This window comes from Prosopis cineraria, unplaced genomic scaffold, assembly GCF_029017545.1.
Source record: "Prosopis cineraria cultivar Desert tree isolate PC_DT_omini unplaced genomic scaffold, ASM2901754v1 PC6, whole genome shotgun sequence".
Lineage (NCBI taxonomy): Eukaryota > Viridiplantae > Streptophyta > Magnoliopsida > Fabales > Fabaceae > Prosopis > Prosopis cineraria.
The window spans coordinates 29,928,464-29,945,603 of NW_026555337.1; the positions used below are offsets into that span (position 1 = coordinate 29,928,464).

General features: G+C 27.9%; 1 protein-coding gene across 1 annotated transcript; it reads left to right on the top strand.

Moving 5' to 3' along the window:
• The first annotated feature begins 9,878 nt into the window (after positions 1-9,878).
• LOC129312448 (cytosolic sulfotransferase 15-like) lies at positions 9,879-11,194 on the top strand. The gene has a single exon (XM_054955073.1). The coding sequence runs from the start codon at positions 9,890-9,892 to the stop codon at positions 10,931-10,933; it is 1,044 nt and encodes a 347-aa protein (XP_054811048.1). The 5' UTR covers positions 9,879-9,889; the 3' UTR covers positions 10,934-11,194.
• The last annotated feature ends 5,946 nt before the right edge of the window (positions 11,195-17,140 follow it).

Genomic DNA, 17,140 nt, shown 5'->3' on the forward strand with positions numbered 1-17,140 from the left:
GAATAACTCATTCCTATTGACTATCATATGGAATTATATGAAAGTAAAGCATAATATATCACTAAACATAATATACATCACAAGTTTCATTTCAAATCATGTCAGTATAGCACATTTCACCACTTTTACTACTTTTCACCATTTTTATAACATAAACATGATCTTTACCATTCGAACCTCTAAATCACCCTGACTTAAAACCATAGGCTCACCATAGGTCAATATACACTCTCATTGGCCTTGAGCTCACCTTTAGTGGTAGAATCACTTAGTTAAGATGTTCTATCTCACTTTCGAACTATGATTTCCTCCAATACACACAATGGAGTATCGTTAACTCTAACATCGTGTTACACAGACACTAAGGAGTTTGATATCTCCAACACCACACCTTAATAAATACTAAAGAGATCTTCTCCAATACTGTACCTTAAAAGGCACTAAGAAGGTATAATTCTCTAACACCATACCCCGTTGGGCACTAAAGAGAATATGATGCATGGTCTTATCATCACTTCTCTACTAGGATAAACTCCCACCCTATGATCATGCTTTCCAAACCATTCATAGGTTCCCAGTCACCACTTTACTCATAAATGTACATATACACATTTTATATCAAATTACATAAACTTCATTACTTGTTTAGCCAAAAGCCTTTTTTATACAATAAATATTGAATTCTATAAAACATGCTCAGTTTAAAATAATTTCATACACTATATAGCATATTCATATATAGTTTCAACAAATAGTCAAACAAAGGAAGTTATTCAGTTACCTCAACCCTTCTATTACTAGAAAGGTTACCCATGAATTTTAACTATCACAACAGCTTATCACAAGCTTCCTTTCTCAACTCACAATCAATATGCTAATTTGAACATATTTTAGTCATTTAGCCTATTAAAAATACATATTCACTACTTATGGCTATATTTAGCCATGTGTTCTTTTTCATTTATCCATTCTAAACCCATTACTACTCAATTACTACTTTACCTCATCTTAACTAGTCTCACTTCACTCAAATTAAATTCTTACCCCTCTCTATCTCTAAGTTAGGGCCAAATTGAGCCTATAGGTTCAAAACTCTATTATTCAGTTCTTAACCAGTCGCAAAGCTCTAATTTAACTTGAGAACTTTTTTATTACTATTGAACAAGAATTAAAACCCCTAAAACTTTATCGATTCAATTTCTCTATAACTCATTTTTAGAAAAATTTGTAATGAATGGAAGGTAAGAGTTATATGTAGCTAGCTTACTAAGTTATCGATCAAAAGCACCTTCCAATGACCTAAAATGGCTTGCTCTAGCAGATCTCAGCTTCTCTCCTTTCCTTTCATGTGTTTTCAGATTCTTCCTTCTAAAATCACCTAGATTTCACGACTTAAGGGATCATTTTCTAGTCCATGCACCGCAGCCTATGTAGCATAAGCCGTATCACTTGGTACAAGGATAAAAATTATCACCACACACACTTGCTTCGACCCAAAATAAGATCCTCTCATCTGTATATGTTCATACAACATCCCAATAAGCCAAATTATCAAGTAATCATCCAAATCTCTAGTCCTACACTAATTACTACTTTACCTTTAGTTAATAGCTAATTGTAAGATTAAGAAATTCAGGATATTACACACAATACTTTATGCTGATAGATAAAGAACTATATAAAAAGGGCCTCGATAGGTTACTATTAAAATGCATAGCAAGCCTAGAATGCATAAAGGTGCTAAGACAAATACATGAAGGGGTTTGCAAGGCTCATCAATCAGGGCCAAAAATGCAATAGCTTATAATAAGACATAAGAAATACTAGCCAATTATGGCCAAGGACTATATGGAATATACCAAATGATGTAGGGAATGTCAAGTCCATGGGATAATCTAGAGGGCCCTAGCCTCAAGCATTAACTGATAATCAAACTATGGGCTTTTGGGAGATGGGCATTGGATATCATAGAAAAAATCCGCTCGACTTTTTAAAAGGGTCATTCAATTATCTTAGTAACTATAGATTACTTCATCAAATAGGTAGAGGCCACCCCTATGAAAAAGGTAAAGTAGGATGATGTTATAAACTTTGTCAGAAAAAGAATTGTGTTTAAGTTTGAGATCCTATAGACCATTACAGCTGACTAAAGCACAATGTTTGAGGGAAATACCTTTAGGACATTTGCTGAAAAGAGTAGGATTAGATTACTTACATCATGACCCCATTATACACAAGTAAATGGGCAAGCAGAGGTTTCTAATAAAGTCATTCTAACCATCTTAAAGAAAATAATTGATGACAACTTTAGAGAATGGCATGACAAACTCCTAAAAGCATTAAGGGCATATAGAAGCTTCAAAAGAAAAGTCACAGGCATGAGCTTGAATGCCTTAACATACGTGTAAAAGGCCATGCTACCCCTAAAATAGCAGTGCCTTCCTTAAATGTTTCTAGAAGCTTGAATCTTAGCCTAGAAGAATACAAGAGGCGATAACAAACGAGTTAGTCCAATTAGACAAAGTGTGAATTCAAGTGCTAGATTGCATGATCACTTAAAAGAGGGAGATTTCAAGAATATACAACAGAAGGATTAATAGAAAGAAATTCTAACCTGATGAGGTCGTGTGGAAACTGGTCCTACCTCTTTGAACTGAGGACCATTCACTAGGGAAATTCTCTCTTAATAAGGAAAGACCGTTTAAGGCACACTAAATATTAGAAGGAAATGCATAAAGGTTGGCTAGTCTTAATGGGAAAACATATGCACGAACCATAAATAGAAAATACTTAAACAAATATTGACCATCACAATAGCAAGGACCTAAGGCCTAAAGTGGCCTAAGGCAAAGAAAGTAGGCATAGAGGACTCGAGGTCTAGAATGACCTTAGGCAAATAAAGTAGACACAAAGGACCCAAGGTCTAGAGCAACCTTAGGATACACAAATAGACAACAACTTTTTAGAAAATAAACATGTATATTAATAGCAGTTGTTATGTACATGATACAAAAAAAAACAGAGATACAAAGACCCAATCCCTAGTCACTTTGAGATTTAGGAATTTATGGTGCTACATACAAGTTATTCAAAATAAAGTCAAATGATCAAATAGTCAAGATGTGCTCCTAGGTTTCATCATATACATTAGCTAAATAAACCAAGCATACACAAAAAATTGGTGTCTCACACCAAGATAGGCTTCGGTGTTTTTTCCAACTTGACTTGCTCCTGCAAAAATTGTTAAGGGATTGGGACATAAAGTTCCTAGTAACCAAAAGTACTATGCCGTAATGCATATCATGCAACTAATCATGCAACTACTAAGTGAGGCATGCAAAACAATTTCCAAACAATTTAATCTAAGAAAATTCCAAACAATTCCAAATATAATCAAACAAAATGTGCAAGACTACTGATGGATGCCTTAGTCGTGTTGGCACTCTATTAAACTAAAATTAACTTAATATAGTATAAGCCAAGCCTAGGTCATTTTTTTCAAAGAGCAATTTAGGGGTTATCTTAAGTCGATTCTAGGTATTTAATTACTAATGCAAAAATATTTAAAACTAAATGCTAGACTTCTACACTAATATGCAATTTATGCAACCAAAACTACCAAAAGGGATGTTGATACTTATGTCACCTAAATACTATTATGCAATGCATGAGTCTTAAATTATGATTGGAGGGCTTTACGTCAAGAAAAAAGAAATGAAAGCTGAAGAAATTAATTAAGTGACAAAAAGAATTAATTAACAAAAAATTAAGAAAAGTTTGATTCAATGTCGGTAAAAGGGATAACTTAAAACATCACATGGAGTTAACTTTCCTATCTCAATTCAATTAGTTTGACCAAAGGGAAATGAGGAGAGTGAAATTAATAAATTCAATTATCTAATTAAAACAAAGGGAACCCATAAGCATAAAGTTTAATACTTAATTCACTACAAAATTTGTAGTGAATCAAATGCTACAACCATAAATTAGACTAATTATATTCATTAAAACCAATGATGATTAATGAAAAATAATTTAGAAAAATATGTTTAAATTATCTAATTGAACAATTAAAAAAATTACCAACTTAATTAAACAATCAAGAGGTAAAATGAACAACTCAAATTTTCAACAAACACCATAATGACAATTAAATTAACAATGAGAATTTAATCATTGATTTATTTGGCAAAGCAAGGGTAATAAACATAAATTCTTGAAATTCATTTAATACAAAATTAATCCAAATATTAATTCAATTTAAATTTAAAAATATTTACAGCCTAAAATTGAATTATACTCAAGTATTATAACTTAAAATTATTTAAAATTAATTAATTTTAAGCTTTTGAATTAAAAAGATGAATAAAAAATTACTCTCTAACAAAAAAAAAAAGTGGAAGAGTATGATTGGAGTTGGACTGATGACGTGAATAATTGACTGAGAGGGAAAGAAGACGTGAATGTGACGATGAAATGAATGATTAAATTCAGTGGGTGTGGGTGTGATGCGGAGCTGGACGGCAGGGATTAAAAAACTAGAACCGCACAAGACGAGAGAAAGCCCCCTTCTCTCTCTCCTGGCGGCCGAGTAAATTGGTGAGAAGAAGATAAGGTTTGGAAATAATGATTTAATAGTTAGAAAAAAAATGGAGAGTTTAAAAAAAAAATTTAACCATTAAATTTAAAAAGATTCAATAAAAAAAGAGATAAAAAAAAGTATAAAAGTTTTTTGATTTTTCTTGGTTGGAAATACCTAATATATCTTTACTGAATATTGGTAATTTCTTTCTCATCTTTCAAAGTCTTAACCATTTAATATATGTCTTAAAACCTAAAAATTAATCTTTACAATTAAATTTTATCATTGTGCTTTCATAACCTCAAAAGTCAACACGAATCGATTATATCTAAAATAAATCTCATGTCTCACAAATTTTTTTAAATTAATTCTTTTTAGCAATCATAATTTTCCACAAAATGGCCAAAAGCTCAAATAATGTATAATAATTTAAATTAAATTCAATTAAATATTAAAAAAAATTAACTCATGTTAAAAATAGAAAAAATAAAATATTAAGAGTTAAGCTCAAACTTCTCATAATTAATCCAAAAATGAATTATTTCTCAAAATTAGCTAATAATCTAAATAATATCTCATAAAACCAAATTAGTCCCAAAATCATCATCAAAATACATAGAAAAGATGGGATAAAATATATAAAATTTATGATTCATCAACTACCACCTTATCTCGTCCTTTCTCAAGGACCGAACTCCATACATAATGCCTAACTCACTAGGTCAAAAGTAAGCAAGTTGAAAAGATAAAGTGTCACTTATGAATCAATGAGAGCATATCACATGATATATTTATTTTTTGAACAATAAGTCTCCCAGATAACCTCTCACAATAGAACAAGTCATACACATATGATGTCCAAACAAATATGAATTCCACACAGTATTACATAATTCCAAATATGAAAATTCCATACCAAACATAATTATATATATATATATATTACTAACTAGAAATTTATTTCAAAAAAAATAATTATACATTTCTAAAGCACATATTTTCCAAACAATGTTTAATTTAAACAAAACACACAACTAATCATACAACACACATCACATACAATACAGTAGTAAAAGTTACCCTTGCTCCTAGCAATTAAATATCCCTGTTTACACAGCTCTTCACCTAATGATCACAATATTACAATCAAGACAAACATAATGAACACCTGTGATTTAACACTAATCATAAATGTTAGGCTAATTAATTTCATTAACCCAACACCCTTCCATACACTTTAAACCTTGAAACTTAATCATCTCTATTGTTAGTGCACTTCTAATACACTCATTTAATCTCTCATTAACATAATTAACTTCTTGGAAGCCTTAATTTCATATTTAATAAATTTAAAAATTCTAGGGCTTGCTTCAAGTCACAAATTATTATCTTAGTATTGATAAACATTTTTCTAAACCCAAATAAACTCATAATCATCACAAGGAAGCATTAATTTTCTCTAAACTTTATTTTCTATAAAAATCCCAATTCACTACCACAAATAAATTTTTCCATCCCAATTACATTTTTATAGTTCAATAGCCTCATTTTACTTATCAAAGCTCCTAAGCAATAATAATTTTTTAATTAGTTGGTGGGCCAAGGCCCACGTGCCATATTTAAGTCGGGAATAAGGGTCGGGTTTAGAGGGCCGGGCTTGAAAATCCTGTTTAAATAAGGGTTTGAGCTTTAAAATAAATTTTATTTTAAAGTAATTGGGCTTGAGGGCTTAGCCCTGATAAGCCTTGTAAAATAAGGCTCAGGCCCGGTGGCCTTTCAAACCCTATTATATTATTATTTTTTTTAATGGAACACGTGTTTGAACTAATGACCTACTCACCTGATCTTATACGCATTATATTATTTTTAATTTTAATTTATTCTAAAATTAATTTAATATAATTTAATAAATATCAGTGTATAGTATCAAATTTATGATATTTTTATTTTTCGATAATTATTATGCTTGTGTATTTATAAAAAATAAACTATTTTTTAATCAAGATTTAAATTTTATTACTAGACTTCTAAATGTGTATTCTTTAATTTCTAAAAAATTATGAGGAATTTAATTTTTTAATTTCAAAATATTTTAATTAATTTATAATATTTAATTTAATTTTAATTTTTTTTATTTTTTGAAAAAAGGCTTGCAGGCCTGACCTTGAGCCCTAAGCATAAGAGCCGGGCTTGAAAAAAGACGTTCAAAATAGAGAATCGGGCTTTAGGGCTCGACCCATAAGGGCCAGGCCCTAAAGGGTCGGGCTCGCCCGTATTCCTAACTCTAGCCACATTGACTCTTGCCCACCTTCACATCAATTATTTGTTTCATTCTAATGTTGATTTATTTATTTATTTATTAACTTTCTCCACTTTTATAATCTATTATTTTTACCTTTCAAAATCCTTTTTCATTATTTTTATAATTACTCAAATATTTAAAATCTAAGTCCTTTTAATAAATTATCCTTAAATAATTAGATAATAAATTTTAACTATCACCAAAACAATTCAATTAAATTCAAATTCAATGCTAGTAAAAATTTACTACCTTTAATTTTCTACTTCTTTGTAAGAATATATTTAGAATTAATTTATCTTGATTAAAATTTCCCCAATTTTCATTAAACTAAAATTCTGAGCGCAAACGTTAGTTTACTTAATAAATTATATCTTAATATTATTTAAATTCTGAGTAAAAAATGAGATATTACAATTACGGAATCAAATCTCACAGCATATACGATGACGTTGGTAGGTAATATAAAAATATCTCTTTAAGTATTCTTTGATTTTTGAAGCATGCCCTCTCTTAACAATCCCCGGATCTCAACTCACCTAAGTTCATTCATACAAAAAAAAAGTATTACAAGGCAATAATAAAATTTTGAAATTAAAAAAATGCAAGAAAGAAAGGTTGAAAAGGAGACTAGAAGAAGCAACACAGTACACGCGCGTGATAAAATTTTATCCTCCAATCAATCAATCAATTGATCGATCAATCAATCAACTAATCAATTTATTAAAAATTAAATAATCAAAAATTAATTACATGCTGAGCATCTAAGGTTGTTTGTTTTGGCTTATTTCTTAAAAAAATCACTTTTTTTTAAAGAATCTATTTTATGAATTTTTATGACTTTTGTTTAAATTTTTAAAAACAATTTGAATCCCAAAAAAAGTATATTTTTGATTATTTTAAGAAGCTATTTTGAGTAGGTTTTAAAAATAATCCAATGCAGTGAAGAAAAAGAGTGTTTTAAAGAGGCGAGATGCGCGAATATATCATAAAATTTTAAAATAACCAATTAACAATCATTTTTAATTATTTTAACCAAATATAAAATAATGTTTACTGTTTTAAAAAATTTATAAAATAAATTTTATTTTATAAAATCTCTAAACTACTTAAAAATTACTTATTTTTTAATTTTAAACAAACGACCCCTAAAAATGCTCAAGAAGCTTTATGAAAAGTGCATAATGCGATTCAATTATTGTTCCTTTTTTTCTGTCAAGAAAAGAGACATTCATCAAGCCACCAAAGTTACAGTGTAAGAACAATAAATAAAAAAAAGAGATAAACAACAAATTTAGGGATTACGGGTTTGAAAACCAAGCCTAAACAGGCACTATCCCTTTAACAAATATAGAAGGATTTGGATCAGAGTGGCATATATCTATTTACTCAATAACTATGCCACATGACGTGATAATAATCATTTAATTAAATCAAATGGTTGTTAGAGATTTTATCATATAATATTTAAAAATAATCAAATCTCAAATTTTTTAAAGGTGTAGCATATGTGAGTAGTGTTTTTATTGTGACTATTGTTTTGAGTTTTTATAAAAAAAAATTATCTTGATAATTTTCAAGTATTGATAAAAATTCAATGGCTATTGAGTAAATTTAAGACACCATATGCAAATCTAATTCAGAAAGCTAGTAAAAAGCAATATGGGAAGAGTGAATCTAGTGCGTAGTGCATGTGCTTTGGATGAGAACTAGTATGGTGAACAATTCATTGAGGATGGCGAGTTGTTAGATCATTATTAATAATAAAAATAATGTATTATGGATTCAATCAAATAAACCTAAGTTATTTACCTATTATATGTCCATAATATATATATATATATAATTATTTTATTTAAATTTAAATATGCATTTATTTTTAGCCTATACAACAAACAAATATTGAGGTTTGTAAATGCAATAAGTGTTGAGTAATCATGAAATTTTATGAAAAGGATGACAAAATCCCCCCTAATTCCTCACAAATACAATTGATGGAATATAATAAAATTTTAGATAATGTTATAATGATAATTCTAAGTCAATCGATATGTGTAGAGAAAATGGCACAATAATAGACTCAGGGGAGTAAAAATAGTTTATATATATATATATATATATTAAGTCATTTCACTTAGAAATTTGATCATTAAATTGTAAAGAAAATGACATATAACTTGGTGTTTAGTCCGAGTGAGAGATGTGTCTCTCTAAAACCATTAAGGTTTTGGAAACCTCTAAGGTTTTTCCTCTCCTTCTTAGTGAGAATCTCTCCACTAATATTTAAAATAAATTTGATTAGAATTAGTTTACGATGAAGAATTTGAAATACTCTCACATTGAACATTTTTGAGTTAAAGGGCAAAAATATTCTAAAACTTTTCTAAGGACATTTGGTATCCTAAATATTTTTTAGAGTATTTTTACTCTGAAAGTTTTAAAAATAGAGTATTTTTATCCTACTATTAAACATTCCTAACGTTGATCATTAAACTCAAGTTTGACTAAAAATATTTTTGTATTTTTTTTTCTTTCCTTCCTTCTATGTTTAGTTTTTGATTTCATCTTCTAGTGAATTCTTTAACTTTACTACTTCCAACAGATGAAAACGAGTACTGAAAAACACAAAAACAAAGGAAGGCAAAATCAAAAGTACTCTGGTCAAACTTTAGTTAATAGTCAATGTTAGGAATTTTTAACAGTGGGACAAAAATACTATGTTTTTGAAACTTTTAGGGCAAAAATGCTCCAATAAAAAGTTTAAAATGCTAGATGTTTTTGAAAAAAAATTTCAAAATATTTTTGCCATTTAATCTAATATTTTTTTCTCGTCCTTTAACAATGGACCCCACTTTTTTGAAACCTATTGCAACACTTTTTTTCTTGATTGATTGCCCTTTTCAAGTCACCTTAAAATTGCATCCTCAGCCCAGTAATACTACAAATATTGGAGACTTGAGTATTTAAATATATTGGAACCTTTGATTGCTAGTGAACTCCGACCTCTTATGGCTGAAACCACCACCACTTCGTTCACAAAAAACCAAGCAAATGTTGAGCTGGAAAATGAGGCTTACGATGAAGAGTATGAAAAGCTTAGCCAAGAATGTAAAGCACTGCTTCTTTCTCTTCCTAGAGAGAAGGGTTCGATTAACCCATATCTCTATTTATACAAAGACTTTTGGGTTCCAACAAATCGAATCCAACCGATATGCTACTTCCAAAAGCACTTCCAAGCGAGAGATGATGATGTTGTTCTAGCCAGCTTACAAAAATCTGGAACAACATGGTTGAAAGCCCTTACTTTTGCCATTGTTAATCGCAAGGTATTCTCTCCTTCACAAAATAACCATCCTTTACTTGTTTCCAATGCGCATGAGCTAGTTCAATCCTTTGAGTTCAATTATTATGTAGATAACCAAAATCCTGATCTCTCCAATTTGCCTAAACCAAGACTTTTTAGTACCCATGTTCCATTTCATGTATTGTCGGACTCAATTATCAAATCCAAATGCAAGATAATTTATATATGTCGTAATCCATTTGATAATTTTGTGTCATTTTGGCATTTTGCCAACAAAGTCAAAGCACCATCTTTGCCCAAATTATCATGTGAGGAAGCATTTGACAGGTACTCAAAAGGGATTTATCAGTTTGGCCCATTTTGGATAAATATGTTGGGTTATTGGAGAGAAAGCAAACAGTCTCCGAACAAGATTCTGTTTTTAAGGTATGAGAATTTGAAAGGAGATATCAAATTCTACTTGAAAAGAATGGCTGAGTTCTTGAACTGCCCATTCAATTCAGAGGAGGAAAGGGATGGTGTTATTGAAAACATAATTGAGCTCTGCAGCTTTCAAAAGATGAAGGACTTGGAAGTGAACAAGATTGAAAAAATAGGCCTTAGGATTGAAAAGAAGGATTTCTTTAGGAAAGGTGAAGTGGGTGATTGGGTTAATCATTTATCTCCATGGATGATAGAGAAATTGTCCAAAGTAATGGAAGAGAAGTTGGGTAGTTCTGGACTGTCCTTTCAATTTCAGATCTCTTAATCCAGCAATAATTTCTACATGCATCCAATATGGATTACTGTAATGTAATAGTTCATAAAATAGAGACTTCAGGGTTATGTACATGGCATATGCAATAATGTAATGTAACTGTGCCGTATTTTTTTTAAGTTTGCTATTTTCTGGTATAACTGCCGAATTTTTCTTTTTCTTCATCTAAAATTTTGATTATTCCAAAATATTCTAGATCTAAATTGGCAGAAAAGTTCTAGTGGATGCTGGATAGAATAAAGCAAGTAAATGCTATGTTTGTATCCGATCTCATCGTACAACGATGATTAATAAGTTAATGGACTAAATTTTATATATTGACATTCCATTTAGTCATATTTATAAGGTAAAGAAAGAAAAGTTTTTTAGTCCTATTCATAAGTTATCTTATGAAATTTTAATTATAATTTTTTTTATTTAACCTCCAATAAATGTTGGAGAGAGAAAATATATTGTTAAAGTGTATATATATATACACACACACATATAATGGGAGCAAGTTGAAAAATTATTTAATTTTTAAACAAAGTTAATGAGTTTTAAATTTTTTTTATTATAATAAAACATGTTAGAAGTGTCTTATAAATAATACTTGCATTCACTCTTCAACCATAATTTTAAATAAATAATTAAAATTAACAGTTCTCGTACATCCAGATAAATGCTATTTTTGATTTTCTTGACAAATGCAGACTAATTTTTAAACTAGCACAAATATATTGGAAAAATTATCTCAAAAATTTCAAATATTGAATATTAACCAATTAAGTGAAATTATTTAGAGTAAAATACAATGACTTCCTTTCTTTTTTTAAAAAAAATTACAATGCCTCCCCTCTACTTAACTTTAGTCTAATTTTTAATAATGTTAGAAATATTCTGTTAAATATTCTAAAATATTTAATTTTTTATGTTCATTTTTGTTGATAAATTTAAAATTATTATTTTCCCCTTATAATCTAATTGTCTACTCTCTTATCCAATTTAAAAAGTTTAGATAATTAAGTTTTTTGATATTTATTTAAAATTTTGTGCTAAAATTATTTAAATTTTTTGAAAAAGTAAATATATATTATTATATTGAGTAAATAATTATAATAATCCTAATTCGTTAATTTTTTTTATGAGATCATTTGGCGTTTTTAACTTCGTGTTTGAAATATTATTTTAGCTAATTTATATATTTAGATTTTCGAAAATGTTACTAAATAAATATTTCTAAATAACTAAAAAATTTAAAATTTAAATAAAACAAAAAAATATATATGTATTAATTTTTTGGTTAATCTAAATGATTTGTAAACATTTATATTTATAGAAAGGGTATCTCGATTCAATATATATAATTTAACGGTAGACTAATGGTTAGATAGATGGAAATGAAATCTTAAAAATAAAGGGGTCATTTCTGTTTTGTAATTATTTATACTATGATGTGTTCAAATAGGTTTCATATATTAAAAAAAAAACTATACTCCCTCCGTTAAAAAATGTAAGGTATTTTTTAAAGAGTTGGATGTTTAAAAATATAAATTATTTTTAGTCTTTTAAAGTATAATCATTATATTTTTTTCAAAAATACCTCATCAATAATGACTTTATATTTATTTTAGGTTGTTTAATAGAGGTAAATATAAAAGATAAGATTAGTTAAAAAGTAAGTAATTACTTTATTGGGGTGAGATTCGGTTAAAAATAACTTATATTTTTGAATTAAGGTAAAGCAAATGAGACATTAAAGTATTTTACTCAATTATTTATTCACTAAAAATTAGTTTACTTACTAATAGTCTCAATAACAACAAATTTGTTATAGTTTATTGAATAAACCAGTTAAATTTAGTAATGTTTTTCTTTATTTAGGCCTTTTTTTTTAATATAAACCTGTTTTTGGCCAAATTTTTAATATAAACTGAAACAGACTACAACCAGAACATTGCCGAGGTCTGAAACAGCAAAATAGTAACAAACTAGCCTACTCCTCTATCATGATTATCCACCCCTTGTAAAAAGAGACAAAAAGTAGTATCTAAATTGTGAGAAAATTTGGCAAGAGAATCTGCAACAGTGTTAGCTTCGCTAGCTATAGCACAGATTGATTGTGGTAGTCCAATCTCTCTGATATGGGGATCAAGCTTACCAATAACGTCTCGCGAGGGGTGGGTCCCCTTCATCCAGCTTCAAAATGATGTTAATTGCTTTGCCACGGTCCATGAAAGCACTGATATTCCGAAAGCCTGTACCCCAGCAAATGCTTAGCCCTTGGATAAGACCGATAATTTCAGCAACTGTAGTGGCACAGAAGACAACATGCGGCTGAAACCAATAATTCGACCAAGTCAAGTTTATTCAAATCTAGTCCAATTTAACAAGATTTATTTAAATTAGGTTAAAGGTATTCTATTTTTTTTAGGGTAGGTTTGGACTAACTCATTAAGTTTGACTAAAATTATTAACTTTATATGTATATAAAGTTATAAATTTTAATGGTCAAGCTTATTCAAGTCAGGTTTAATTAGGGCCGAGCTACTCGTATTAGAATTGAAGCATTCTACTTCTTTAAAAAAGCTCATATAACAAAACTTGACCTTGACTTTCTTTAAATTGGCTCGTCAAACTTGACCCAAATAACTAACTCTTCATTAACAGAAAAATGATAGTTAGGTTTCAAAATAGTAAATTAATATCAATTAAATCCTCAATAATTTTTTTATAAAATGAATTATAAATATCAATTCAAACAGTAACAAATAAAAATTTCTATTACAATATCTAAAAGTTACATTTGATATTTAAATATTTATCTGTAATTGAAACTCCTAAATCTATAATAATTTGGATTGATATTTTTAACTTACATTTCAAAAAACATTATCGAGAATTTAACTGATATTAATTCGACCCAACTGTCATTTTGAGCATTCAGTAAAATAAAATTTTGATCACCCGTTAATTAATTATTAATTAAAGAGGTTAAATAATCAAAAAGCAACTAAAAATTGAGCATCTAATAATGTCCAGGACGCTTCGCATAATGCGATTCAATTAATCAAGCTAGCAATGTTACAGTATAAGAACAATGAATGAAAGAAGAGCTAAACAACAAATTTAGGGACTCCGGTTTTGAAAACCAAACTTAAACAGGTACCATCCCCTTAATAAATACTCGTCCTTCATATTTTTTTAATAGTTTGATATTAAAAAATATAAAATATTTTGAATCTTTTAAGACGTGATCATTATCTTTTTTTAAGTTCCCCTGTTAAATATATTACTTTATATTTTTTAAGATAAAATACTTCATTAAATAGGGGTAAATATGAAAAGATGGGTTAGTTTAAAGATAAGTAGTTACTTTATTAAGAGATGATATTCGGTTAAAATACCTTATATTTTTTAACGGAGGGAGTACTCAGCTACTCCAATGCTAGATATGTCACAACATTCAAAAGGATTTGGATCTGAGTAGCATATATCTATTCACTCAATATATATCTCACATGACATGATAATAATTGTTCAATTAGATGGAATGAGTATAAGAAATTTTGTCACATGATACTTAAAAATCATCCAATCTCAAAATTTTTAAGGATATAACATATGTGAGTTTTTATTGTGAGTATTATTTCAAAATTTTAGAGAAAATTGTTCTATGATAATTTTTAAATATTGATAAAATTCAATAGTTTCACAAAATAGAGGCTTCAGGTTTATATATGCAATCATGTAATGTAACTATGCCGTGTTTTTAAGTAAAAATACGTAAAACTTCTCTAAATTTTGAAGTAATTGCATATTACATTTCACCTTTAAACATTTATAATTAAACCTTTAATTTTGTTTTTCAAAACACTACTATTAATTATATTTTTTTTCTAAGAGTTAAAATTTCATTTAACTAAAAAGTGCTATTAAACAAAATATTGTATTGTAAAACTATGACTAATCAATTTTTTATATTGTTTGAATAGTTATAGTATTAATAGCCAAAAAAGTGTCATCATCACCGTATAGAATTTTAAATATTTACTTTTATATTACTTTTATTATTTTTTATTATCAATAGTTTGTAGTTTTTTTTGTGTTAAAGGAAAAATTACTCTAACCTAGAATATTTAAAATTTTAAATATTTTAACCATGTACATTATATTAGTCTAACCTAGAAATATAAATGAAGATTTATCCGTTAAAACAATAGAACTATGCCCTATTGATAACAAAAAGACATAGATACAGCTAATATAATGTAAATATTTAAAAATGTATATAGTAAAAATAACATTTTTTTAGCTATCAATACCTTAACTATCCAAAAAATATAAGAAATTGATTATAAATATCTCTACAAGATAATACTTTTATTTAATAATATTTTTTAATTAAATGATATTTTAACCCTTATAACATAATTAACAATAGGGGCTTTGAAGAACAAAATTAAAGATTAAGGGTTAATTTTAATTTTTCAAAGATGAAGGACGTTATATGCAACTATCTCAAAGTTCAAGGACTTTTTTTATACATTTAAGCCTTTTTTTATTTTTTAAGTTTGCTATTTTGTGGTTTAACTGCCGTACTATAGATATCCATTTTTTTCTTTGTATTTTTATTTAAAAATAATAAATAAATAATAATTTGAATGTATGACACCAAGGAGGAAACTATTATTAACATTATATTTTTCTTTAAAGAAAAAAACCAATTACTCCAGCAAGGCGTACTCATTAGAGTTTAGAGACACTCCCGAGCTCACAAGAACGTAATAGTACACTCCGCATTACTAGACAAAATTAAACAGTTTTTTACAAAGTATATAATATCTAGTAATACTGAATTAAATTCGACTGTATTTTAGAACTTATTCCTCCATCTCTATATATAAGAAATTTTTTAAAGCATTTTTTTATCTTTGAATGAATGAATCATTATACCTTTATTAAATTGAAAAGAGAACAAAATAAATACTCTTATTAATTTACTTTGAAAAAAAAATTTATTTTTTATTTATAATAATTAGGGAAAATTTGAAAAGTTGCTATCTTTTAATAAGATAATTAACTTTTATTATTTTGTATAATTCAATTTAAAATATCTTATATATAAAACGGAGGGAGTATATGCTTTGCACAAAATCTTAGAACATCCATACTATTAATCACCCCTCATATATGTTGATATTGATGATGGGAAACTCAGTCAACTAAGTGGAAAAAAATACTCATTTTAATTTATCCCTTTCCAATTACACTTCTAATTGTCCGTGGGAAGCATGGATAAGATTCAGGGGGTGATAGAAACTGACAACATTCAACTCTCCCTCATATGCTTATAATAAAAGTGACAATCATACTAATTTTCACTGTTAACAATACTTTACCACTTATCTCAAAAGTAAAATAATTCATAATTTATTTATCAAAATGAATAAATAAATAATTCATAGTTTTTCAAGGCTGTAAATTAATATTAGGGTCTAATGTGGGTTTCACAAAAAAAAAAAAAAATCATGGCTCTTTCAATTAAAGGCTCAAATGGGGTTCAAGGAGGTAGGTTTGAAAAGCTCAACTTCATTGAAAAGAATGCTCAAATTATTTTTTAAAATCATGTGAAGAAATTAAAATGTCTAGAAATTCTAAACTAAGTTATAGAGTCTCTCAATTGAAAATGAAAATACAAAATAATTTGTCACAACTTTTCTTAAAAGAGTTATTCAAATCATTTTTTTTACTTTAAAATGAAAAGAAAATTTCAAACATTGTCAAAAAGCAAGCCTTAACTTCACGAATCAAGCATACTAAAATAATAACCACAATTTCTTATTAAACATACAATCCAAGCAACTTTTTATCATTGGATCGTACATGCAATTCAACAAATAATTCAATTACAAAAGTAAGCTACTTGTCACGACCAAATCGTGTCTTCTCTTTTTTAGTGAGGGAAGGTCGATTAATATAGGAAAAAAAATTCATCACCAAAGGTTTTTAAAAAACTTTAAGAAACTATATAATGAAAATGAATGGTCTGTAAAAAGAGTTTAGGAGTCAATTATGTATGAGAAAGATATTAGGTATCCCATGACACCTGTTCATAAAAATAATTACTCTAAATTTATTGCATAAATTAATTGACCTTTTAATAAAATCTTAATTACTTTTTAATCACATGTAAAAATGAAAACAAAAACATGAAAA

Coding starts and splice junctions, on each gene's coding strand:
- LOC129312448 (XM_054955073.1), top strand. CDS start 9,890: ATGGCTGAAACCACCACCACTTCGTTCACAAAAAACCAAGCAAATGTT.